This window comes from Onychostruthus taczanowskii, unplaced genomic scaffold (genome assembly GCF_017590055.1).
Source record: "Onychostruthus taczanowskii isolate IOZ18803 unplaced genomic scaffold, ASM1759005v1 scaffold90, whole genome shotgun sequence".
Lineage (NCBI taxonomy): Eukaryota > Metazoa > Chordata > Aves > Passeriformes > Passeridae > Onychostruthus > Onychostruthus taczanowskii.
This window is the reverse complement of record NW_024506994.1, coordinates 1,114,175-1,140,923: the sequence shown is the minus strand read 5'-3', so window position 1 is coordinate 1,140,923 and position 26,749 is coordinate 1,114,175. Positions and strand designations below refer to the sequence as shown.

At 40.3% G+C, this 26,749-nt stretch overlaps 2 protein-coding genes across 3 annotated transcripts; both read left to right on the top strand.

Annotated features, from left to right (window-relative positions):
- Nucleotides 1–441: 441 nt before the first annotated feature.
- On the top strand, nucleotides 442–15,525 carry RHAG (Rh associated glycoprotein). Its single transcript, XM_041426168.1, has 10 exons — nucleotides 442–648; nucleotides 5,148–5,331; nucleotides 7,156–7,306; nucleotides 7,501–7,648; nucleotides 8,373–8,530; nucleotides 9,373–9,510; nucleotides 9,736–9,857; nucleotides 10,566–10,651; nucleotides 11,526–11,599; nucleotides 12,275–15,525. Exons 1-10 carry the CDS (start codon nucleotides 516–518, stop codon nucleotides 12,350–12,352), a joined length of 1,272 nt encoding a protein of 423 aa, XP_041282102.1. The 5' UTR covers nucleotides 442–515; the 3' UTR covers nucleotides 12,353–15,525.
- A 2,209-nt stretch (nucleotides 15,526–17,734) lies between these two features.
- On the top strand, nucleotides 17,735–25,622 carry LOC121347462 (cytochrome P450 2K6-like). Of its 2 annotated transcripts, XM_041426132.1 has the most exons (10): nucleotides 17,735–17,807; nucleotides 17,880–17,992; nucleotides 19,550–19,712; nucleotides 20,679–20,828; nucleotides 21,299–21,459; nucleotides 22,111–22,284; nucleotides 22,887–23,028; nucleotides 23,733–23,917; nucleotides 23,997–24,138; nucleotides 25,435–25,622. In XM_041426132.1, exons 1-10 carry the CDS (start codon nucleotides 17,735–17,737, stop codon nucleotides 25,620–25,622), a joined length of 1,491 nt encoding a protein of 496 aa, XP_041282066.1. The 2 variants fall into 2 exon arrangements, with proteins under 2 accessions (XP_041282066.1, XP_041282065.1); XM_041426131.1 differs by having other exon boundaries at nucleotides 17,735–17,992.
- Nucleotides 25,623–26,749: the final 1,127 nt, after the last annotated feature.

The window sequence follows — 26,749 nt, the reverse complement described above, 5'->3', positions numbered from 1 at the left end:
AAATATGTCTTCAGATTGTTGAAAGAGATTCTCTTTGCTTATAACAGCCTACATGAAGAGAAGTGATTTCCCATGTTTTATTTGCAATGCAAAATTATTTACTTTTTGGAAGAAGAGCTACAACTTGAAAATATTATTGACTACAGGCAACAAAATTGAAAGTCACTGCTCCTTACTATGTGCAGCAAACCAGGCTCTGTGCGATTTTCTTAAAGGCTAATTCCTTTTTAAAATACATATTGCAGTGAGAAGTATGTCTGTGGCTGAATGAGCTAGTTTGCATTACAAACTGGAAAAAACCCCACATGCAAACCAGTATTTCAGACACAGAAGTACCCTGGGAAATTGAAACCACTATATTGACCCATACTTTTTCCCTCCCATAGTGGGTGGGACGGTGTGTTCACGTCTCTGTTTCTTTTTTTTTCACTATATCACCCAGATCCACAGAATAGCCAGCTCCTCTGAAGGCAAACACCCATTATCAAGCTCTTACAGCCACCTGCTCTCCAGCAATGCCTCCAGACTTTGACACCAACATGAAGTTCAAGTTCTCGATCCTGGCACTTCTTCTGGAAGTGATTGTCATTATTTTGTTTGGGATATTTGTGGATTATGACCCAGATCCTTCTAAAATGTTATACCCACGTAAGTATTTCTGTCTAAGATTTATAGAAGTTGAAATTTCTTTAAATTGATCCTAAGCAAGATTTCTGAATAACTTATGAGACCTACTGATAGAGCTGGAAAAGAAAGTTGAGTTTTGGGGCAAACACATTTTCCTGAGATGTGAAAGCAGCAGGCTTTAAAGACAAATCCAAATTGAGCAGATACAAAATTCTGCAACAACCTCCCTGCTGAGATGTTTGCTGTTTTGGGAGAGAAGAGCCTGGGAAATAGTTCTAGTGTTTGCACAGCAGGTTAAGACCTGGAGAACTGTGCATTGCTTTGAAAGAGTCCAACATTTTGCAGAGACAGATGGAGGTGTTTCTTGCCAGACCTTCTATCCTGATTAATGTATTAAATAATTAAAATGAATAGAATGTTTCGTTACTACCATTCAGGTTTGGAAAAGGTGTCTTATGAGAACATGGAAATTGAGCTGCATATTCATCATTGCTATAAAATGTTTGTGAAACCTGAACTCCAAAAAGGGCCATAGTTTTGGTGACAAGGTGGATAATCCCCTGCTATCTTCCAAAGCAGTGCCTCCATTAGGCTATAATACTTTAGCCTGAAAATGTTTCTGTTGATTTGTTTCTCTGCAAATACTTGGAGAAGATCAGAAAAAGCTCTTGGCCTGAGAAGTAGTTAGTCACTTCTCTCATCCATGATATGACTATTGTGAATTAATAGAAAACAAAGTTTGCAGAGCTGCAAACTGTGTTTTCCTGGCAGTATTGAAGGTTGCTTGTTCAGTTTTTTGGCTCTGAGGCTTCAATGACTTGTAGCCCTGATTGCAATGTGCTTGATGAGGATCACAGAGTACAGAACTCCCTGCTTGCAGGTAGCACCTGTGTATTTTGAATGTAATTTTGTAATTTTGAACCCTCTTTTTCTCTCATCTTAACTGTCCTTTCAGTGGCTGTTACAGGGGCATGTGAAATCAGGTTGGAGTAATTGTGTGTAGTGTACTCTCACAGAGAGCATTGTCTGGGTCAGAGAACAGCAAATGAGGGCGTTATTCAGCTCCAGATGCAAGTCTGCTGATGGACATCAGGGACTAATTACTCACATTTAGGTTAGCTCCATTGAGATGTGGCAGTATCCCTGAGATGTGGTACCTTGGGCTGTGCCCACTCTCCGTAAGAGTTTGGCCATGTCAATGATGTTCATAGAGCCAAAGGAAAGTTTGGGTTGGAAGGGACCTTAAAGATACTCTCATTCCACCCCCTTGCCACGGGCAGGGTCACCTTCCACTACCCCAGGGTGCTCCAAGCCCCATCCAACCTTGGACACTTCCAGGGATGGGGCAACCACAGCTTCTCTGGGCAAACTGTGCCAGGGCCTCTCCACCCTCACAGAGAGAATTTCTTCCTAATAACCAATATACATCTCTCCTCTTTTAATCTAAAACTGTTCCCTCTTGTCCTATTTTTATCTGCCCATTTAAGAAGTCACTCTCCCACTTTTTTTATAAGACCCTTCAAGTACTAGAAAGTGCTTTAAGGTCTCCCCAGAGCCTTCTCTTCTCCAGGCTGAACAAATGCAGCTGTCTTAGCTGGGGTTATATTAAACTATCCCCATTGTGTTGAACTATCCAAGTTCCTAAATTAGGTGGCCTTGTCTAAACAGTGTATTGGGAATTACTCTTGGTCCACTGTCACCCAGGAGGTGATTGTTGGCCTAGGCAAAAATTATGCCCAAACCCACAGGAATAATTTGACAGCACAGGTAATTGCACTAACACTACGATATAGATCTTCAAATGTAGCCTACCCAGTTAAAGATCACTTATGCTTATTTCTTCATTAATATCAGTGTCTAAAAAGTGTGGGAGGAATTTCCTGCTGCCTCTTATGCCTCCCTGCACAGGCAGTGTAAGACTGTGTTATTCCTGCATACTTGTCCCTCAGCTGCCATTGACCTGTGAGCAGCCTTCTGAAATGGTTTGGGCTCATGAAAACTGGCCCCTTGACCTCCTGCCAGGTATGGCTTTAGGCACAGCATGGATAAGGGACTACTCTAAGGTGGGAACAGAGTTTTAAGAGAGAAGAACATATATTTCTTTTGGCCAGGTTGTTCAGATTACCAGTAGAGACATAAACCAAGCAAACACCACCAATGTCATGTTGAATTTTTAGATGCTGTCCTCACAGAGGTCATTCCCAATAAAGAATGGGAATAAAAGCAGATTTCAACAATATCTATATTTTCACTTTTAGTGCTCCTTACTCTCAAATTTACCTGTACAAAGTGGAAACAAAAGTGCAGTTTGCCTGAGGACTTGGCAGAAATTTCATGCTATGGTTGTATAGGTGTATTAGGAAGTATCTCGAGCCAGGACTTCCTTAAATGATGGGCTCAAACTGCTTCCCATGCTGTGCCTTAGGATTTTAACCCATGTGTACCTCAGAGATTTAGTTCTTTCATCCAGGAGGTAAATTTTATTCTCAGGACTACAGTGTAAGGCCTGATTTTGTATGCCTTAGACACCTCAGCACCATGAATTCAAGTTGTTTCAGTGGTTTTTGGATAGAAGAAAACTAAAAATTGTAGTGGAGGATCAGCATAGCTTTGCACTCAGGTAAGGAGGGCTAAGCTGAGATCATTCCCAAAGTGTAGCTTTGCATTGTATCTATTTCTGGTGGGTACAAGTACAGGCATGGCAAATTGGATGGACACTTTCAGGTGTGTTGTGCCACTGGAATGGGAGAACAAGGGAGTGGGGTGGTTCTTCAAGCACTGCAAGAGGATTTCTTTCATGTTGGCATCCTGTTTGCATTGTCCTGTGAGCATCCATGACTCATGGCTTAGGAAAACTTATGCATCCCTCTTGCTCAGGGTTCTATGGTTGACAACTCTAGGCCAAGCAAGATCAGTTCTAGAGTATGTCACAAGCATCTTTGTGTTGAGACTGGCCACCTTGCAGTGGAAGTAATATGATGGTCTTGGCCAGCCTTGCAGAATTCTGTGTAGTTTCTTTGTCCTGGATCTGCTGGAGTGTTTTTCCCAATCTTTATTTTCCTCTCTCCTAGATGTGCTATGCTTTGTCAAACACAACTAGTCACTGAAACAGTTCAGTTCAAATCATGTGGTTTTCTTTATCATTTATAGTCACTCCAGACCTACTCTTTAAAATCATGCACAAAAAATAGTTAAAGTTCAAGGTACAGGCTAAACTAGAAGGAATTTGTCCTCAAGACCCATGAATTAGCCTAATTTTAACCATTTGAGTGAATAAGTTCAGACAGCTTTAAAATGTCCAGCCTGAAAAGGAAGCAAAAAGGTTGGTGCGAACCGCCTGCATTTCTATAGAATCAGAGAATGGCGTGGGTTGGAAGGCACCTTAAAGTTCATCATCTAATCCCAAACCAACCAACGATGCTGTTTCTTAAATGCAAAGCAAAGGCTCTTATTGCTATTTCAGTGCTAGGGTGGGGCTGGAATAGGACACTGCAAATATCAAAAAGTTTATTAGGAATCCCCAGTAAATTCTTATACTTCTGGGCCCTCTTTTGGCCAAACCTGGTAATGAAAAACTCAGGAATACTTCAAATAATGGGAATTGCAACTTCAAGACAAAAGTTACACTAACCAGCTCATGATTTTCATGCTTATTGGTAGCAAGAGCAATGAAATAAAAATTTTTTAAAACGGTCTCTCTGTTCTGGAGGTCCTTACTAAGAGTGAAATCAGAAGAAAAAGTTGCAATTACAGGACTCAAACCTGTCTGGTTTAGTCAATTAAATCACATAAAGCTTTAAAGTAAAATAAATATTTTAAAATATAAAGTATCCATGTTATGGCGATAGACACACTTTGTATTAAAACCATATAAAAGAAAATTAAAGTCATAACTCTAAAAAGTAGAAAAATAACTAACCATATTTTAACAAAATTCATATTTCAAAAAACAACCAAATATTTGAAGAATGACTAATGATGTGCTGATTAACTATATTACTTTTAAAAATTAAACTTTGCCTTAATATTAACTTTTATCCATGTAAAAAGAACAATGTCTCAGACAGTAATTTTTAGGAATCCCAAGGATTCCTTTGCACTGGGACACCTAGCACTCACCCAAACAAATCCCATGTACAATTTTGGAGTTAGTCAGAACACACTGGCTCTGACCACGTTTATTGGAAGGGGAACATAATTTTTCTGTAAGGACGTGAAGCTGTGATGATGTTCCAGGTAGCTTCACAAAGAGAGGACAATGCAAGACACAAGTAAATTTGCAAGCATAGAGATCCAGTGGCTTTCCATAATGATATAGAAATCAATAGAATCAATAATTAGGTGTGGCATTTTCCAAATATTCTGTTTTCAGCTGGTAGACTGGTCATGAAATGGGAAGAATGGATCACATGCATGACTGGAGTTTGGAACTCTTCTCTACTCAAACTGCCTTCGTCCCCAGATTTTCACCCTTCTCAGTCACTTTTCACAGTCTCTACATAGATGTGCTTTCCCTTCAGATTTTCAGGATGTCCATGTGATGATATTTGTTGGATTTGGTTTCCTGATGACCTTTCTGAAGAAATATGGATTCAGCAGTGTTGGTTTCAACATGCTCATTGCCGCCTTCGGTCTCCAGTGGGGAATTCTGATGCAAGGATTTTGGCATATGGAAAGAGGGAAAATTTCTGTTAACATCGAAAGGTATATGTGAATTCACAAAAATTGATATTTCTATGCCTAAAGATATCATGAGAAGCCATAAACCACAACACCTAGGGGGTCAGACTTGAACTAAATTTCATTAAGCCTTACTGTCCTCCTCTCCACATCCTTCTGCCCTTCACCTCTGAGGGGCCCACTCCTGGTGCACTGGGCCAAAGTTTGTGCAGAAATTTGAGGTGCTATGTTATAAGTGGGAGGTGTGGGTCCTGTAGAGTTTTTGCTTTGAATCTCTGACTCTGTGGAAGCTGGAAGATTTCCAGCAGTAGCACAGCACGTCCTGCATCCAGCAGACTTGGAAGGATCTGTCTTTCCATGACACATGTGGTCACAGAAGAAAGGCTGCAGCAGCATGTCTGTGCACTCACAAGGTTTTCTCTTACTCCTCAAGGAATGATTTCCATGAGCATCATTCTCCAGCAGGGTCTGAACACCAATCACAGAATGAGACGTCATGGGCAATTTCTCTAAGTGATTTTAATGCCCCTCCTCTTCACCTGTCCTGCCTCTACCAAGGGTCTCAGAGTGTTTTCCACATCCACAGTTCTGTTTGCTGATACAACTTGTAAACACTTTCAAAATGAACAGCATCAGAACATTACTGAGAGGAAAGCAGGAATAATACAAGTAGCTCCCTAATGCTTACAGGCAGGCATCTTTAGAGAGACCCACAGGTTAGTGCCTCTCTGTGCTCTAAGTTTTTGATCAGTTTCTGGTTTTATTTACCTTTGCCAATCCCCAAAAACATATTGACACTGCTCCAGTGTGACAGCTCATGCAAAGATGGTGGACAGAGACAGACAGGTGTGCAAGGCTTCCAGCATTATATAAACCATCTGACCAAAGACACACTGTCATCTTTGAAGACTAGGTGGCAGTCAGGGCTGGAAATTGAGGGGCTGGAGCATGTTCAGAGGACAGAGGAGCTGGAGAAGAGTCTGGAGCACAGGTTTGATGAGGAGCAGCTGAGGGAGCTGGGAAAGGGGCTCAGCCTGGAGAAAAGGAGGCTCAGGGGGGACCTTCTAGCTCTGCACAACTCCCTGACAGGAGGGGACAGCCAGGTGGGAGTCAGGCTCTGCTCCCAGGGAATGAGAGACAGGACAAGAAAAAATGGCCTGAAGTGACAAGAAGAAATCACACCAAGGGAGGTTTAGTCGGATATTAGGACAAATATCTTCACAATGGCCTGAAGTGACAAGAAGAAATCACACCAAGGGAGGTTTGGTCAGATAATAGGACAAATCTCTTCACAGAAAGGGTGGTCAGGCATTGGAAGAGGCTGCCCAGGGAAGCTGTAGAGTCACCTGCCCTGGAAGTTTTTTAACAAACCTGCAGATGTGGCACTGAGGAACATGGTTTAGTGGTGGCCTTGGCAGTGCTGGGTAAAATTGCCTTAGAGACCTTTTCCAATCTAAATGATTCTGTGATTGGACTCAATGGTCTCAAAGACCTTTTCCAACCTAAATGATTCTTTGATTCCATGGCATCCCTGCACATCCCCATACACTTCTCCTCTGCCTTTTCATCATAATTCCAACCAGGTAGCCACATGTATGGTGTAAGCGGGAGGAAACCTTTTACACTTACTCTTCACTAGGTGGTAAGATCCTTACAAATCCATCTGGAAAGGCTGATTTCATTTTTATCCATGAAGATGAACTTGATAATGTTGTATCTGAAGAATTAAAGCTCTGTAATTTTAATGATATAATTTTAATGGCATGTTGGGTATTACAGCTTTTAAACTGATTTTCTTTTATTTTTGTGGTTTGGTTTTTGTTTTTGTTTTCTTTTTCTTATCTTCAGCATGATAAATGCAGACTTCAGTACAGCAACAGCTTTGATTTCATTTGGAGCACTCCTGGGGAAAACAAGTCCCATTCAGATGCTGATCCTGACTCTCCTGGAGATCACCATGTTTGCATGCAACGAACACCTAGTTACCAAAGTATTCAAGGTACAACTATTTAGCAATCATTGTTTTCTCTTTATAACAAATGCTTTCACTTTGAAGTACTTCCAGTTTGCTTATTCTACGCTCTGGTTTCTACCACAGAATTAAACCATTAACTCCTCCAGACTTCTCATTCATCAGACCCTTGTCTTCATGCTGTATAAAATCTCTGGCATTACTTTGGGTCCCTGTTACAGGCCACAGATGTTGGAGCTTCGATGACTATCCATGCTTTTGGAGCTTATTTTGGTTTGGCTGCAGCTTTCGTCTTGTACCGTCCTGGTCTGACAAACAAACATGACAATGATGAATCCACCTACCACTCAGACATGTTTGCCATGATTGGTAAGTGATGTAATATTGAGAGCTGATCAGCTGTTCATCCCTCTCCCATCCCTATTTTTTTCCGATTACCTATTATTATGCTACATTAATTTTCCTAAGTACACTTCTGGAGGCAAATTCCTTTTACTCTCATGCATGCACCGTAATTTCAGTGGCACACATATTTTTACAATTTTTCCTTGCTTCCAAGGATGGAAAGATCAAATAAAATATGTGTTTTCACTGTGCCAGAGTGGTAAATTCCTTTCTGTTAAATCTTGTGCTTTTCAGCAGTACTTCCAAAGCAATTGTCCATAATTAAAGGGATTGAGTTGTACTTGTCGTGGTAATAAATGTCAAAAACCATATAGCTATTTGTCCATGAGACCTGTTCATAGACCAATTCACCAGCTAAAGCTTTCAGTTGTATTGATAAAGGATTTGCATGTGAATTGTGTTGCCTGTGCCTCCTGCTCTGGCTGGGGTTTCACAGTGGTGGTGAGCTCTGACAGTGAGTGGAGCATGACAAGGGGTCATTAAAGCCTTCCAGTAAGATTTGACAAGAGACCATGTGTCAAAATCCCAGCTGCCAGTGTCAAAAGCTTCTGCATACTCTATTATTTCTTCCAGAATTTTGGCCGTTCTGTGTTTCTCATTAATCATTGTCCTCATTTCTTGTAGCTCACTCTGTTTCGGCCCTTGTGAATAAATAGCCTTGGCTTTGTTTTCACTTCTATTCCTGCAGGTACCCTGTTCCTTTGGCTTTTTTGGCCCAGTTTTAACTCTGCCATTGCACAAGCCCAGGTAACAGCCATTATCAACACTTACTACTCCTTGGCTGCCTGTACCATCGTAACATTCGCCCTCTCCAGCTTGGTGGATAAAAGAGGCAAATTCAGTATGGTAAGAATCACAACATATCCCTTGTTAAATCGAGTCAACCCTCTCCAATAAGGATGAGAAGGCAGATTCCCAGTCTCTGTCTATCTGTCCAGGCTATCTGGAGCCTTTCCCCATACTATGGCCAGAATTAGAGCTATTATACTTGTAAAACCTGTAAAGTCTGATGAGAAGTGGCTGAGGGAGCTGAGGGGGGCTCAGAAGAAAAGGAGGCTCAGGGAGGATCTTCTCATTCACTACAACTCCCTGAGGAAGAAAGGTTCAACCAGGTGGGGCTTGGTCTCTTCAAATACCAAGTGACAGGATGAGAGGAAACAGCCTCAAGTTGCATCAGGGCAGTTTAGGCTGGATATTAGGGGAAATTTCTTCACAGAAAAGGTTGGAAAGCAGTGTGGGGACTGGAAACATGGTGGTTGTACTGATTTGATGGTTGGATTTATTAGTCTCAAAGGTCTCTTCCAGCTTTAATGATTCTGTGATGATTCTCTCTCATTCACAGAACCTGCTGGACCTTAGAGACATTAGTCCAGTGTTCAGGTGGACTTTTGAATCTTATTTCAAAGGAGTTCCTACTTGAGTTTTCTTATTACAACAGCCAAAAGGTCTCTCAAGGAAAGGACCTGTTCTCTGGAAGTCTCAGTGCAGTTGCGACAACAGACAAAACCAAACCAGCTTCTATCCCCTCACCCTAAAATCCAGCTCAGTTTTCACCCTCTCCTTTCCAGCAGCTGCAGTTATTTGTCTGAGCACAGCATGTGCAAGAGAGCCTGGAGGGGCACTCAGCCCTAAAACAAGCCACTGCTCCTCATGTGCCACCTCTGCCTCACTCTGTGTCCCCCCTGCAGGTTCTCATTCAAAATGCCACCCTGGCAGGAGGAGTGGCCGTGGGTACCTGTGCTGACCTGGAAATCCACCCTTTTTCTGCCATGTTCATTGGGGTCGTTGCTGGAATTGTCTCTGTCCTTGGGTTCCAGTTCCTGACTGTAAGTACTGGGGACCCAGCTCTGCTCCCATTTTTTATTTCTCTTTGGCTTTTCTGGAGCTCCCTTGGTTTGCTACAAAGGGAGGATAGATACAGTAAATCCAGGTAATGGTGATTTTTAATAATGATTTGATTCTTGTACTTATGCTCTTTCTTTTGCATATCCATCTAGAGATCATGGAAAATTACAAACTCACTCTAAACCTCCTATTTCCCCTCATTTCAGCCTGTGATGGCATCCAAGTTGAAAATTCAAGACACTTGTGGAGTTCATAACTTACATGGTTTACCTGGAATTCTGGGGGGTATTGCTGGCATCATAGTGACTGCGATAAAAACAGAAAGTAGGTGAGTTACAGAGAGATGAGAGAAAGAAGTTTTTTGATTTTGGAACGTCTTTCTAATTTGCTACCATCTTTAGGTCTAATTATTAATTTTTTTCAGAAATGCATAATATATTTGATGTCAGGCATTGTATTCTCATTTAACTTGGGTTCTTCTTGATCTCCTGCCTTTAAGACACTGCTTAAATGCCAAGCTTGTTACAGATTAAAAGATCAAATAAAAATAAATAAATTAAAGCATCATAAAGAAACAGCACACCGAACCATTCAAACATAGAAATGCCTTTATTATGATTCTACAATTACACTGTTGGTATTTGTAAGATTAAAAAAAAAAAAAAAAAAAAAGCAAAATGGCTTTTTTCCACTGTCTCCGAAGACTCCAAATAGATGAAATGCTGGCTGTTTTGACAACAGGGAGTATTCTCTAATGGCTTACAGGGCATTAATAACCTTCTCAAATAACTTGTTTTCATCTGTAGCCTAAAACAAAGTTAAATTAAAGTCATTAGTTCCTTCTTGTACACAACAATGGCAGGATTTGTTGGACTCAATGTTCTTGGAGATCGTTTCCAACCATAAAGATTCTAAGATATTTTCCTATCAGTCACCTTCTCCAGCATGCTGCAAGTACAAGTTGTAAGAATGGTCATCAGCCTCAAAGTGTAACAATTTTTTGATTGGCAATGGTTTGGTTTTTTACCCTTTTCAGGAATGGTCATGTGCTTACTCCTGCCATGCAGGCTGCTGCCCTGGGAAGTACACTTGCAATTGCAATTGTGGGAGGAGCACTCACAGGTCAGTATGATGCTTATAGTGACTAAAAACATATGTGAATTTAGAGGTTTCTCCATTGAGAACTTAAATGTATCAACAATTTTGTGTGAATAATACAAATTTGAAATAATGGGTTCCAACGCCAGAAACTCAAATATGGCAAAACAGTTTTCCAAAGTTTTTGTCTTCAAATGAAGTTCAGGTTTGTCAGGAAGAATTTCTTCACTGAAAGGGTGGTCAGGCATTGGAAGGTGCTTCCCTGGGAAGTGGTGGAGTCCCCATCCCTGGAGGTTCCAAGGAGTAACTGGATGTGGCACTCAGGGCTCTGGTGTGGCTGACAAAGATGGTGTTTGGTCTAGGATTGGACCTGATTATCTTGGAGGTTTTTTCCAAGCTAGATGTTTCTATGATTCTGTGACTGTATATATCTCACTGAATACATGCTCCAAAGATATTGAGTTTTATATCTATAGAAGTAATAAGGTTTTGTTCTGGAAGGAATTCTTCTCCAGATTCAGACACTTCAAATTCTGAACAGAAACTAGTTTGAGATCAAGACCTACTCAAGGAGGTGTCACGCATTTCCATGTGTTTGTGAATACTTCCAAACAAAAAATTGTTCCAACAAACAAAAAATCAGGCTGAAACAGAAAATTTTGGTCTGAAATCTGGTCAATTAAAAGCAAGCTGTTATTTATGCTCTTATTTATGTTTGTGTGAAGAAATCTGCATCACCTCTCAGAATAATGAGCCTGATGTCCCCAGGATGGTTGAGCATTTCTGTAGATGAGGAAATCAGTCAGAAAACTTAGCTGCATGTCTAGGGCACAGCTGAGGAACATTCATTTGGTCATTTTCTTCACTTCTTAAACCTCTGGTGCTGGTTTTTCTGCAGGTGCTATTCTAAAGATCCCCTTCTTGGGACAAGTATCTGACCAGAACTGCTTTGATGACTCTGTTTACTGGGAGGTAAGACACAACCTCCTTTTATTTTCATTATATTGGAGGATGTACAGTCACTGCAGCCCTGCTCTCCTGGGCTTTGTGGTTTGCACACATGAATCAGAAAGTTTGCCTCCTCTAAATTCAAAAATCCTCCTCTACTTCAGGCTGTAAATGTATCAAGACCAGGTGACCTTCAGGATAATTTTTGGCCTTCTTAGGTAATCATGCCTTTTTCATTGGACTCACCTTGAACAAAAAGCAGAAAGAGAGACAAATTGATATCACAGTGGAGGCCTTTATCTCTCTCTTACATGCTCACTGTATCAGGTATCCTCTTCCTTATCAGACATTGATGTCATATTCCTAATTTAAGCAATCTGAACTTTATCATTTTATGACAGGACAAACCCAAAAAAGCGAGGCAAGAATATATAATATACATTCCTTGTAAATAATATGTGAAGTTAAAGGAAATTTTATTAAGTTTTTTCAATAAATTAAACTCCTTCTTCTATGAAGAAAACCCTGTGTTCATCCCTCAGTATCCAGAATTGATGGCTCATGTCAGGCTGTGTCAATGTTAATAAAAAGACATATATTATATAGAAATGGAATTACATTCTCAGCACATTTTAGTCTTTTATGGCAAAAGCAAATCCATGTATCCTTAACTGAGCTCCTCTTTGTTTTTCATGGCAGGTTCCAGAGGAGGAGACAGTGCCTGAGTTTCACTCCAGCCACCGTGATGAGCACAGCAGATTTGAAGCTGCCATGTAGAAAAATAATTAATTCTGCAGTATTTGTCCTAATGGTGCCCTTTTCTGTTTCTAATGCTAAGAAAAAAATGAAACAACATCCAAGTATTGTCCCAACCACACCAGGTTTGCAAGAAAAGCCTGAAGATATTTTTGTAGAAGAAAACAAGATTGATTTTAGATTACTTAGTCATTATGCCAAGCTCAGGTGAATAAAATAGGTCCTTCTAATATATTTGTTCATCAAAAAAAGGCACCACAAATTGCTCTTTAAAATTATCTATATTTTATCAGGACAATAGATTTAATTGTGAGATTTCTGAGTTACATCCTTCAGCTGTATAGGGGTAATCAAGAAGAAATTAATTGATATTTTTTATATGGATTTGAACAAACTTTTCACCAGAGTATCCCACCTTAAATTTTTGAGAAAGTTTGTTGTCCTGTTTTCTGGTGGAGGAGAAAACATGCTGTATTTTGAAGCTTGATTATGACAGGAAGCAAAATGTTGAAATAATTCTTATGGCAAATCACAGAATACAGTGATTGATAAGGCGATATGTGTATCAAGATTCATTGTTAATCTGTTTATTGAAAGGGAAAAGAAAGTGAAATTGTAAAAAAAGTTCATTATTGTCATAGATCTATTTATTTATTGTCATAGATTTAGTTAGTTTCAAGGACATAATAAGGGAACTGAGTAGGAGCTAAGAAAACCAAGTGATTGCATGATAGGTCTTATTCTATTCAAAAGTAATAAGTGGATTGCAGCAGTGTTAATGGCAAGAAATACAACCTGAACTAATGCCAGCTCCAGAAAAACACAAATTGTTTGGAACTGATTGGAAAGAAATTGTGTTCAACCTACAGAAGACTCAGCAGAGAACTTCCATGGGGTGAGTCACTGACTCGGAAGTCACTTTATCCTAAAAGAAGTGAAAGCAAGAAGAAGAAAACTGAAGCTAAATTAAGGAAAATTAACTTCCTCGGAGAAGTGGTGACAGAGGCTGCTCAGTTCAGAGACAAAAATTGAGGTAGCTGAAGGAATTCCATGAGGTGCCTTCGTGTATGGGATAATCCATTGAGAGAAAATGGATGGATGGGAAGTGGAGATCAAGCAGAAGGAACACAGTGCCTCAATCCATCATTCACGGAAAGCTACTGCTGATGTCTGAATAACAGGCCAAAGAGGGTGAACTTTCAACCTTCTTTTTTAATACTAGGATCTTATTTCAAGTCTTACTTACCAGACTTAAGGGGAAAACTCCTCTCATATAAAATAGCACATGCATTTTCATTTCTGCTGATGTATTTTTCCTTGAAAATCTTTAGAAAGATACTAGGTAGGGCTGTCCCAAATGTTGTACCTGCTGTATACTGCTACATATGTCAGATTTCTATCCATGAATAAAAATACACTTGTTGTATCACACTTTATTTCAGATAAACTCTTTTGCAGATGTGCAGTGACTGACTCTCTTCTACCTTGTTGGCTGTAAGATGACCTTTATCCTCTCAGAGCTGTCACACATTCATTTATGTAAAAATTGGGGAAGCATTTAATAATGTAAATATTGCATTTGTAAAAATTTTAGAAGTATTTTGTGCATCATTTATGGAGTGTTGAAGTACTTGAAAAAGATTCCATCTCTGATCAGCCTGTAAAAATTTTATATTCAATACATGAATTTCACCCCTCAAATTCCTGCTTGGGAGTTCAGAGGGTCTTTCATTCACCTTAAAGGGGGGTGAGGTAATTTCAGTACTTTTGAGTCCTGACCACACAGGAATACCTGAGTTAGGAAGAACCACCTACTGGCAGTAAACTAATAATTTGAATTATAGTAATTAATAATTTGAATTATAGAATCCTTAAGGTTGGAAAATACTTCCAAGACCATCAAGTCCAACCTTGGATGGATTATAATCATGGCCAGAAAACCACATTGAGAATTCCATGTCTACTCACTTCTTGAACCAGGGATGGTGACTCCCCTTCTTCCCTGGGGAGCCTGTTCCAGTGTTTAACCACTCTTCCAGTGAAGAATTTTTTCCTAATATCCAACCTAAACTTTCCTTGGTGATGGATGCCCTCAATAATAACATTTAGGGTTTTTTTTTAAATCCAAAAGGGAAAAAATGAACTATACCTTTTTTTTCTCCAGTCTTCCTTATAATCTTTCCATAGTAATCCATACCCTCATCCTCTCAGTACTCATTGTCCCCAAACTTCTTTTTCAGAAGATTCCTCCCCCAGAGAAATCACTCTCGTAAGTTCTGTCAAAAAACACAGTAGAGAGATGAATCCCTTTGTCTTACTAGAGCTTTAAATGTTGAGTTTTTTCCATGCAACTGTGCCCTTGAAGTACACAATTTCTTTCTCCAAAGGCTTTTTACCCTAATTTCTCACGTCCACCTTGCAGATGCCAGTGGCATTTGGTCCTCTGGCTTAGGGCATTTTCTTTGGTTGGTTATTTCCCAATTAATCAAAGCTTTGAATACCTTGAATCAGCAGAGCTTCATTAATAATTAGTTGCAACTTCTGTGAAATACATGACTGGATGCTTAAAAGACAGAAGCTGAAAATATTTTACTAAAACCCCTTTTGTTCTTCCATGAGAAGGCCTTACACTGGCAAGAAAAGAAAGTAAGGAGTTAAATAAGACATGGAGTGAAGGATGAGCTTAAAGGATGGGACTGAAAATTAAACAGAAGTTAAAGTACAACTACTCTAAATTTGAGGCTCGCAATATCAGCATTTCTTGTCTTTCTCATAAAAGACTGGCAATGTTTTATCCCTTCCAACAACCACTCAGCACTCTTCCTGTCTTACCTTTGTTCTCACTTTGACTTTTTTTACATTTAGAGAGCTTAAATAAGGCATCTTGGGGTGAGGTCTTTTTGGGTTTTTTTGGTTTTTGGGGTTTTTTTTAATGAGTAAAACTTCAATGATATCTTCTTTAAACTAACTAAAGGTCAAGCTTACTTTAAACTAACTAAAGGTCAAGCTTATTTGTCAGCCCTTTTCAGAATACCAGTGGGTAATCATAGCTTTGAAGGCTGTTGTATAGTTCTCCATTCCTACCTCAGAGCAGTATCTTTATGAAAAGAAAATGTATTTGAAAGCCATTGGCTGAATATTTGCTTACAAAATTTATTTTAACATTTGTGCTCAAATCTGCTGCTGAATAAATGCATTAATTGAATGATCAAATGACCAACTGTATTTGTTTGACATTTCTTGGGGATGTCTTCTTTCTCTTACTGGGATCAATTTTTCTCAAAATATATCAACAAAATATGTCTCCTCTTGCCAAAGGAGAGCTCTTCCTGTTCTTCTCAAGCCTCCTGCAAAAGGTTCACCTTTCAGCTTCCTCTCAGTTCCTTGCTGTTAGTTAAATTCTAGATATATGTGACATTTTCAGTGCCTTTTCACACTCTGGAAAAGTGAAGTAGAATCAAGCAAACTGGAGAACAGCTGGACACTGGCCCTGGACTTCTTCCAGGACATCTTCCAGGCAGGTGAAATGTCCTGGTCTCTCCTCCAGAGCTCCTGGGGTCAGCAGCAGGCTCAGGGTGAGCCAGCCCAAGAGCAGTCTTGTTCAGACCCCTCTCCCAGGCCTGCTCAAACCCCTCTCCCAGGCCTGCTCGGACCCCTCTTCCAGGTTTGCTCAAGCCCCTCTCCCAGGCCTGCTCAAGCCTCCCTCCCAGGCTCCCAGCCATGTGCCAGGGCTTTTTTCCTCTAGGTCTCTGCACCCCCATTCCCTGGGAAATTCCCCCATTCCCTCCTCTCCTCTGCCTCTGGCCATGTCTCTGCAGGGACCCTGACACTTTCGGGAGAGAAGGACAAGGGGCTCAGCCTTGAGGCACTTCACCTCACACAACATTCAGGTTCTGGCCTCAAGGCCACATGCAACTTAGTGTTCAAGATTTCTGCTGGAAAACTCTTCCAAACACTGTCCTGTAGGCTGTGACTCAGCTTTTCTGTCCAGTCTTCCCCTTGGCTTGTTCTTTCAACACCTCTTCCTCTGCTGTTCACTCTCTGAGACACCTGAGTTAGGCTGTACCTCAGCCCCCTGTCCTCAGCCAACAGAGGATGATTTTTCCCAGTGCTTTGTCCTGTTCTGGGATTCCCAGTACCAAAGAGATATGGGCAGACTGGAGAGAGTCCAGAAAAGGGCCACAAAGATGCTGGAGTGATTGCAACATCTCTTATATGAGGAAACACAGAGAGGTGGGAGTTCAGCCTAGAGGAGAGAAGGCTCAGCAGGATCTTATCAGTACAAACACCTGGGGGAGGATCAAATAAATCAGAGCCAGACTCTCCTCAGTGTATGCCCAGCGCCAGGGCCAGAGGCCATGGGCACACACTGAAACACAAGAGGTTCCCTCTGAACATCAGGAAACACTTTTATATTGTGAGAGTGACTAAGCACTGGCATAGACTGCCCAGGAGATGTGGAGTCTCCCTCCTTAGTGTCATATAATTTTTTAGGTCCTTGGAGATGTTCCAAACCTGTCTGGACATAGGCTGGGGCTAGCGGCTCTTGGTGACCCAGCTTGAAAGGGGGATAGAACCAGACAAATTCCAGAGTCCCATCCAGCTTCAATAATTCTGTGATTCTGTGATTTCAAATTCCCAATGAATTCAATGGAATCAAAGTTATGCCACCCATAATCAGTTTTGTGAAAAGCCCTGGGATGCATGGGAGAAAGCAATTACACACAATCTGAAAACAGGATAGGCATCCTGTTTCCTCAAACCTCCAAACCTTGAGAAAAATAACAGATTGTCAGGCTGACAGGTTTATTAGAGACCTGCAACTGGGTTATGTGCAAAGAACTGAACAGAGATTCTCACACTAAGTGTGTGAGTACTGTCTTAACTCTGCAAAAACAGATACTTCTGCTCTCAGCTTGTGAGTCTCACATTCATACATCACACACTTTAAAAAAAAAAATAACAATCTCTTTGCACTACACCCCTGGGCAGTGGAATTTTGATTCCTCAGGGGTATCAAGGATATCTGTGCTAAAGGCAAAAGCATGATTAATCAGTAACCTGGACAGCACGCAGAATTTATGGTTTTTATAGCAAATGTCAGGTTGATGACCTGCAGTTACCCATGTTCTTGGACTTTCACACTTGCCCAGTGACCCATACTCTCACCCAGTCACATTGGTCACATTAGTAAACACATATATGCCCCTGTACCCTTCTGAAGACCCATTAGGAAGTGCATGGGAAAAGAGCAAGTCACCAGCCACGATTGAAACATACCCTTCAGTGAAAAAGAGGTTTATGGACTGACACAAGATCCTCCCAAGCACAATAATTTCAGGAGGACAGACATCCAGAGTCCACATTTTCTCTTTTCTGTGGCAAATACTTGGCTGAACAGAGATGGGCTGGAACAGCAGCACTTCCATTGGTTTTGTGTTCATCCTGGCTTTTGTCTCCATTTTGAAAACAGCAGGTTTCTGGAACAGCAGCACTTCCATTGTTTTAGCGTTGATCCTGGCTTTTCTCTCCATTTTGAAAACAACAGGTTTCTGGAACAATGACCGAAGACAGAACTTTCCTCCAGGTCCAAGACCATTACCTATAATTGGAAATCTTCTTTTGTTTGATTTGAAGAGACCCTACAGGACTTATCTAGAGGTACTCATTTTCTTTTCTGTTGGTCCTATCAACAAGCCCCATAGTCCAAGATGTCAGGCAATTTCTCCTATTGCACCCAATGTATTGCATCCATACACGAGCCTTTAGCCAGGGATCCAGAAATGGTTATTTGAGCAGAAAATGTTGAATGCAGCATGGTTTCTAGACTGTAATATTTTGTCCAGGTTTCAGCCTTCAACAACTTTCAAATTAATAGCAAGCATCCACCTTATTTTTGTGGTAATTTTGAGAAAAAGACAATGGACTAAGAAATGATTGTGATATGTGGTGCAACCCTCTCTGCCTTCCACTGATTGATGCACCTGGAGCTGTGACTGCAGCATCTTGGCATTACTGATTTATCAACGTTCTCATCTCCCTTTCCTCTTTTCTTCCCCAGAACCTGAAGATATAACTATATACTCTTAATATTCAGCGCCAACCTTTGCCAAAATAATAAATCTTTCAGTTTTCTTCTAGTGCTTACTTTACTTAGTTTTTTGCAGGGCTTTGGTGACTTTGAGTTAGAAGAGTTATATGAACCTGCTCCTTTCTTAGAGTTTTTTCTGCTTAGACATTAAAATTACACATTTTCCCTGCTGATGATTTTGAAAGGGATATTTGCACCAACGAACCTGTATGGATGTTGTACCCACAAATCAAAAGACTGGCTAGATGCAATATCTGGAATATCACTGTAGCTCTCCTACACAGTCCAATTGTGTTGACAAAAGCAAGTTCCATCTGTTTTCAGGCTAGCCGACAAACATGTGTCTGCTGTAATTCAGTGATTCCTTTCTGATGGTGGATACTGGCTCTCTGACTTGAGCACAATTCAGATGTGGGTGACTGCTCCTGTTTTTTCAGCTAGCTGTACTTGCTTACCACTTGCTGAACATTTTGCATCTTGATGCTTCTGTTTCTCTCTGCAAAGCCACTAGAAAATGAGTGCAGTCAGGAAACCCTTCTCCAGTAGTCAGAAGAATCAGGAACACTGAGTTACAGAAAAATAAATCTACCTGTACCAGCTAAAAAACAACATTGTCTCTGAGACAGATTCATGGTGCATGTAATTATGTATAAAAAGCTTGAATGTGTCTAATGCTAAATCCTGGCCCAGAAACAAACTGATTTATTTCTAATAAAATAATGGTACCAAACATTTGAACAGGTTATTCAGGTGCAGCCTGTGCACAAAAGAAACACAATAGCATAGAGCTGTCTGAAAGCATGAGTCAAACTGAATTTACAAGGGCTTCTGAGGGCAGACAGAACTCTCAGAGCAATCCTTTGCTGATTTGGGGTTTCAGCTGTTGATACTTCTGCTCAGTTTAGCACAATGGAACTCTTCTCCCAACTGTTCCATTTAGTCATTATCTACCACAATGTCTGGCACATTGCCATCATTTAAATCCAGTGTCTTTCCTTGTAGTCAGGAAAATATCTACCATGTGAGTAACCCAGAGGAAGGACTGAAAAATAAGCAGCACTGGAATGGATGATGAATTTCTTTGTAAGTTGTCAAAGTGGTAAATCACTGTTCTCTTTTCCTGACAGCTGTCCAGAAAATATGGTCCAGTCTTCAGTGTTCAGATGGGGTACAGGAAAGTTGTAGTGATTTCTGGCTATGAGACAGTGAAGGAAGCTCTCGTAAACCAGGCAGATGCATTTGCAGAGAGACCTAAAATACCAGTCTTTGAAGATTTGACCAAAGGAAATGGTAAGTTTGTCTTATTCTTCCTTATCAGCTTCACTTGTTTGTTTTTTTTTTTTTTTTATTTTCCCTGTAGACACAGCAGGAGCTGGGACAACACTTTGGATCAGAAATCACAAAAGGCATTGGAAATAGGGAGCAATTTCATTGACTTTAGCACACTTATTCAACTTTGAAATTACTGACAGTGGCAACAAAACAACCATAACTCTAAAAAAACCTACAGCAACAGAAAATGGATAGTGACACATTTTCGGGATCTAGAACAGGGCATCCTTGCCAGAGAAGCATTTCTAGCTCTCATGATATGGCTCTGGACTTGTGGGGTTTTGGGCTTATCACAGAACAACCTTTTCTGAAATTAGTATTCTACTCTTGCTCATCATGTCAGTGGTAAATAGTGCTTTTATATTCAGAATAGGACAATAGATTGCATGTAGCACAATGTAGAACTGTGGATTTATTTTAAAAAGAGGAATACTGTGTAATGAGCTGGGTTTCAAAAAAAGAATTTCAAACCCATAGTTGAGGTCATCAGTTAAATGATGTAACAATTTCAGTGAAAAAAAAGCTGATGGTGGAGTCTTTAAGACATTACCTAATTTTTTAAGACATTTTTTCTTACTTAATTTTTTCCCTGCAGCCATCAGAGGTCTTAGTTCAATTCCACTTCCAAACTATGATGACCAGCAGTTTGAACTTGAATTTCATATGTCTACTTTCTTTCAGTGACAAGTGTCTTTAAGGATCTATATTCTTCTTAAGATTTGATTAAATAAACCTTAAATATTTATCCTTTGCTTGTGTAATGAACCTATTGCTGAGGATTGAAAATACTTAAGGCACAGTTGTGTGTTTTTCCTCATCTGGATGCAATTTGTTTTAAAAGTGACTGCTACTAAACAGCTCCATTGTATGCCTACAAAACTATTTAAAATCTTCTGCCACGTTGAAATGTTCTCTTGGTCTCAGGCGTTGTTTTTGCCCACGGTGAAAACTGGAAGGTGATGCGAAGGTTTACCCTCACAGCCTTACGAGACTTTGGGATGGGCAAAAAGGCCATTGAGGATCGAATCATGGAGGAGTACGGGCACCTGGCAGACTCCATCGCCTCACAGGAAGGTGGGTGGGCTGTTCATTCTGCAAACCCATGGAATTACAGTCACAGAATGGTTTGGGTTCGAAGGGACCTTAAAGTTCATCCAGCTCCACCCTCTGCCATGGGCAGGGACACCTTCCCCTACCCAGGCTGCTCCCAGCCCTGTCCAGCCTGGCCTGGAACACTTCCAGGAGTGGAGCAGCCATAGCTTCTCTGGGCAGCCAGTGCCAGGGCCTCACTACCTCTGAGGTTTTGTCCAAGTATGCAAAGGCTTTTTGAGCCTTTTCAAGTTCAGACCTTTTTAGGAAATGTACACCAGTTTGATGAATTTGGCTCCTCTGGCATTTTTGTGTCTTGATATGGTATTCTGACACTGGATAATAATCAATGATAGCAACCAACCATAACAAATAGCAATATTTAATAATAATTTTACATTTACAAATTACATCTCTTTATTACAATGTAATCAATTCTCTTGTTCCTTGTCCAGGAAATCCTGTTGATGCCAGCAAAATAATTAATGCAGCAGTTGCTAATATAATTGTGTCAATATTGCTTGGAAAACGATTTGACTACAAAGACTCCAGATTTGTGAGACTTCTAAATCTGACCAATGAAAATATGAGGCTTGCTGGGAAACCTCTGGTCACGGTAATGATTCACATGTTTATGTTGCTGTTCCACTGCACGCCGATAGCAATACTGGTTATAAGTTTCTTCTATTAAACAGGAAAATATGAGACTTTGAGAGATAATAGATTTACAAAGCACTTTCTCAGAGAAAAAAAAGCCTTGAGAGAGAGTTTGAGAATCATTAAGTCAACAATCAAGACCCTAGTCTCTCAAAAACATATTTAAGATGGAGTTTGAAGAGTGCTTATGAGTGAAAAATACCTTCAGTTACTTGCATGCAATGCTGCCACACCCTGGATTGATTTATATTTATCTAGTTTTTGAAAAAGAAAAAAAAAAAGTTAGTGGAAGAGCTGGCCAAAACAATAACAAAAGTTGCTGGCCAACATTTCCATCTGCCTGATGGCAGCTTGAAGTTGTTTCAGCCTGACACCTACACTACTCTTGAAAAATAGTCATTTGAGGCAAGATTTTTACATCTATTCAGTGGTCCTTGATGAATTTTCTACTACGAATTCATCCAGTCACTTTTTTTGTGTTCTAAAAACCAAAATATTTATCTTAAGTTTTTGACTTTGTATTTGCAAGGAAGGCCAAACGTTGTTAATTTGTTTCTGTAGTGTTTTCAGAGCTCTGGCTGATAAACTCTAACAACTTCCACTCTTGTAGATGTACAATATCTTCCCATACCTTGGATTCCTCCTAAGGGCTAACAAGGCTCTCCTTCGAAACAGAGATGAATTCCATGATTTTGTAAGAGTTACTTTTGTGGAGCACCTCAAAAACCTGGACAAAAATGACCAAAGAAGTTTTATTGATGCCTTCCTGGTTAAACAGCAGGAGGTAACTGGGCATTTTCTTGCTGATTCCATCTTTTATGGTTTTATGAGCACATTTGCAATTTTCTTTCAGTCCTTACAATTACAGCTGAATTTCTTTAGGGAAGCTGTCTTTGAGAAAATACATACTACAAAGTGGTAGAGTTGAACACATACTTCATGCTGTTGAAATTCCAACCTCTTTTAATCAGTGAACCTTTATCCTTTTTTTTTTTTTTTTTTTTTTTTTCAGACTGTATAAATATATTTGCTAAGGCTGCATCTTTTTATCTGCTTTCTCTGTTGCCCCAGCTCTTCTGGCTCTTTTGAAAACATAACACATAACACTATGGAATCACTACCTGGGCTTTACTGGGACTTATTTTTGGTCTCTGATATGGCTGGGTTACCTTCCCATGGGGAAGGCAGCTCCCTTTGCAGATGGTCCCAGTAAATACAAAGATATGTCAGCACTCTGCTCCAGGCACAAGCCCAAAGCTCTTCCTTGTCTTTCACAATTTTTTAAAATGTAGGATTTATATCTTAGCAAATATTTATCTACATAAATTGCATTTTCACATGGAAAACTTTGAGTTTTCATCCTTTTATCTCAACGACTTTTTTCAGGAGAAATCCACTACCAATGGGTATTTCCATAATGGCAACTTGCTAAGCTTGGTGAGCAATTTGTTTACTGCTGGTGTTGAGACCATTTCCACCACACTAAACTGGGGCTTTCTGCTGATGCTAAAGTACCCTGAAATCCAGAGTAAGTGGTTTAATGATAGATACTGTTACAGTCAGGGAATTAGTGACCAAACAGGAACCTGGAGGATCAAGACCTCCAAGTTGCAAAGAACTGAGATTTAATAGGCCAAGTTACAAAGAGCTGAGATTTCCAGCCAATTACTGCCTCTGTGTCCTCTGGTTCAGACCCAGTGAGGCTTGCACTGGTCAGCCAGGAGCAGGACACAGAGTTCATACAGGCCAGGCCCTCTGCTTGGGGAAATCTCATTAATTAGTAAGTAAAGAGCTGTCCTGTGTTGGTCAATGATTTTGTTCCAGGTTACCCTCAGAAACTGTCAATAAACCAAAGGCCTGTGCAGATGTTAAATGAACTGTACTGAGGCTTTGGGGACTTGAGAAGATTCATGGAATTGCCTTTGCCTGGCATCTCCATTCCAGCTGATGGTACAGGGTTGTTTAGAGTCAAATGGGGTTTTAGAGACAACCCTTGGGCAGAACATGAATCTTTAGACAGAAGAGATGGCAGAAAAAAAGCCTTTAGGTTCCTTTTTGGTAAAGAATTAAACATGGTAGTCCTGTTCACCTCCTATTATTTCTGAAAGGAAAAAAAGATTTTGGGAGAATTTATTGTTTGTACTCCAGATCTATTATACTTGACATCAGTAAAGCACACTGTGTCTCAGGGGTGAATGAGTCCTTGCATCTTAGAGTTGATTCTTTCTTTAGAAAAGGTCCAAGAAGAGATAGAGCAAGTGATAGGGTCCAACCCCCCGCGGATCGAGCACCGAGCTCAGATGCCATACACAGATGCTGTCATCCATGAAATTCAGAGGTTTGCCAATATCCTGCCACTGGATTTGCCTCATGAGACTGCTGCAGATGTCACCCTCCAAGGCTATTTCATCCCCAAGGTGAGACGCCTACAGGATTGCTTAACATTTCTTCTTTCTGAATTTGTCTAGGAATTTATTCCTCTGTCCTATATTGCAGGGAACCTACATCATCCCTTTACTGACCTCAGTCCTGAAAGACCAGTCACAGTGGGAGAAACCAGACATGTTCTACCCTGAGCACTTCCTTGATGCCAATGGGAAATTTGTGAAGAAAGATGCTTTCATGCCTTTCTCAGCAGGTGCTTTCTCTTTTACATTTATACAGAATACACAGCGAAGATGCTTCTGTGCATTCCTGCTTCATTTTTCCATGTCCCTTTTAAAAAGTCACAAAAAATGTCAGCTGGGTCAAGGTTTCATATAGTATGATGATAAAAAAAGCCCAAATTCTGTGTAAAATCAAAGGAAAGAAGGGACTTGCCCTTTGAGGCTTTCTCAGAATGTGACATTCACCTGAATTTACACACCTACACCATTTGCCATGGGAGATTCCAACTCTGCTCCTTTTCTGGCATTTCTTCTGCTTTGCAGGCTCTGTAATTGCTCTTTTTAAGTTCCCATACATCAGTCTCTGGCTAATTTATGTGGCATATCCACAACACTCTCCATTTTTTAATCAACCCTATTTGTATATTTTCGACTCTGTATGATCTTCAAATAAGATTTTTTTCTTGTCATACCAGCCAGTACACTGTAATTTTTTTTTTCGTTTAGAAGAATTTATGACACTTCCAGTTCCCAGGTCTTCTTTTCCAGACTTAAGTTTAGATGTCCCAGCTGAAAGCAGACCCAGGGAATGTCAGGTCTGGGCATTCCCTGGAGGACTTATTTCATATCACAGCCATGAAATAGCTCTCCATTTTCTCTCACACAGGAGTGTTAAAACCAAATTTTAGCTCAAGTTTTTGTTAGTTCTGGCTTGAATCATCGTGCTATGAATAAGGCAGTTTACTAGCTACTGGATTTGACAGAACTTACATTTACAGCATTTTTGAATATTCATAGAATATCTCCTCCACCTGGCTTCTCAGTCCCACTCTGGCCAGCATTTGTGAATCTTCAAGGAATTTGCTGAAAAATTTTAGGATAAAAAATTGCCTCTGAGTTGACTAATAGACTTAAACTCTAGACTAAACCAGTTGGTTTGGGATCAAAACATTCAGCCAAGTAGAAAAAAAAAATTGTGAAAATGAAGTAAAAATTCAATTTTACTGAAAACTCAAGTTAAGGAATTCAGACTACATTTCCATACATTTCTCTCCAAATGCAAGCATTTAGACAAAGGAAAACAAAATCTATCACCACCTGGCTTTGGTACCTCTGAAGATCAAATTTCCTCTCTGATAACTTGTACCCAAAAGACTTTAAATCTACTGTGTTCTTTATTCATACCTAGGATATAACATTCAAATGTTCTGGATTCCCATTGAAGCTGGATTTCCAGCTTTTCAGAGCTGGTAAAAGGGGTTTTTTTCTTCCAATACTGGAGAAGCAGCTCACTGATTTTCCTGTGGTCCTTTTGCCTTTTGTTCCAGGGCGGAGGATCTGTGCTGGGGAGACTCTTGCCAAAATGGAGCTCTTCCTCTTCTTCACCAGTCTCCTGCAGAGGTTCAACTTCCTCCCTCCACCTGGAGTTTCCAGCTCAGACCTGGACCTCAGCCCTGCCATTTCATTTAATGTCATCCCCAAACCCTATAAAATGTGTGCTGTAGCACGTTCCTAGAACTACAATCCATTGTGTTTCTAAAATGTTTAAATCACTTTTCCATTACATCAGTCTTAATTCTTTGACCAAAATAATTCATATTTCAATTAAGGTTTCCAGCACTTCTAAACCAAAGTGGTGTTCTTTTATTTTTTATTTTTTGGGAGGGCAGAAATGGACCAGAACTGTGAAGTACCTGATGGCTCATGGATTAATCTCTTAGATCACCCAATCTTGGCTAAATAATACAGGCCTTCAGCTTTCCTATTCTCGCTGCCATGTTCACTGTTTGTTGAAAGCATATCTCAAAAAATGCTCCCAAGTCCAGGTTTTTCCCAAAAGACACATGGGCTATGAAGCTGTGCTTAGGTTGTACAAGGAGATAAATGTGGGATGTTCAGAGTTTCAGGCTGTCAGAACAGAAGGGCTGTTTGACCTTGGCAGTCATCTGGGTTTGAAGCTGGGCTGGATGTCCTGACCTTCCCCAGTGCCTCAGTGCAGCTTCTTCCCTTGGCTCTTCTCCCTACTCCATTTCCATATGCAAAGAAATCACAGTTCTGTACTTGTAGATCACTTCTGAGAAAAAAACCTTAAGCCAAGTTGATCTGAATCCAGAATTTAAGATTTTCCCTGAGTATTCATTAGATGGATAAACTCAGTACATAAAGCATACATACACAAGATAATGGTTTACCTACTTAAAGACAAGGTTTGTCAAATTGAAGTTTCAGGTGCTCCCAGGTCAAATCACACAGCTGTGGTCACAGCTCCACACACACAGATCACCAGTGAACCTTCTGGAAGAAGCCTCAAATCTCATCAAAACCAATAATCTGATCATTCTGCAACTCTGTCCAAGAGTATCCACTATCGAGCTAAGACCACCTCCTAAATGTCTGGATTTATGTTCCCTGGTTCATGTTACTCTGTTTATGTGTGCATGACAACCCCAAAGTAACATCCCTCACAGCCAGCCTATCATAAATCACCCAGTGTCAGGGAAAAAAATTAAAGTAATTATGGCTTGCCTCTGTATCTATCCAGCACTGTAATGCAGAAGCTCATTCTTCAGTTACTATTTCAACCTCCTTGTGTAGAAGCTGAATCTGACTCGTACTCACTGCCCTTCTCCATACTTTCTTTTC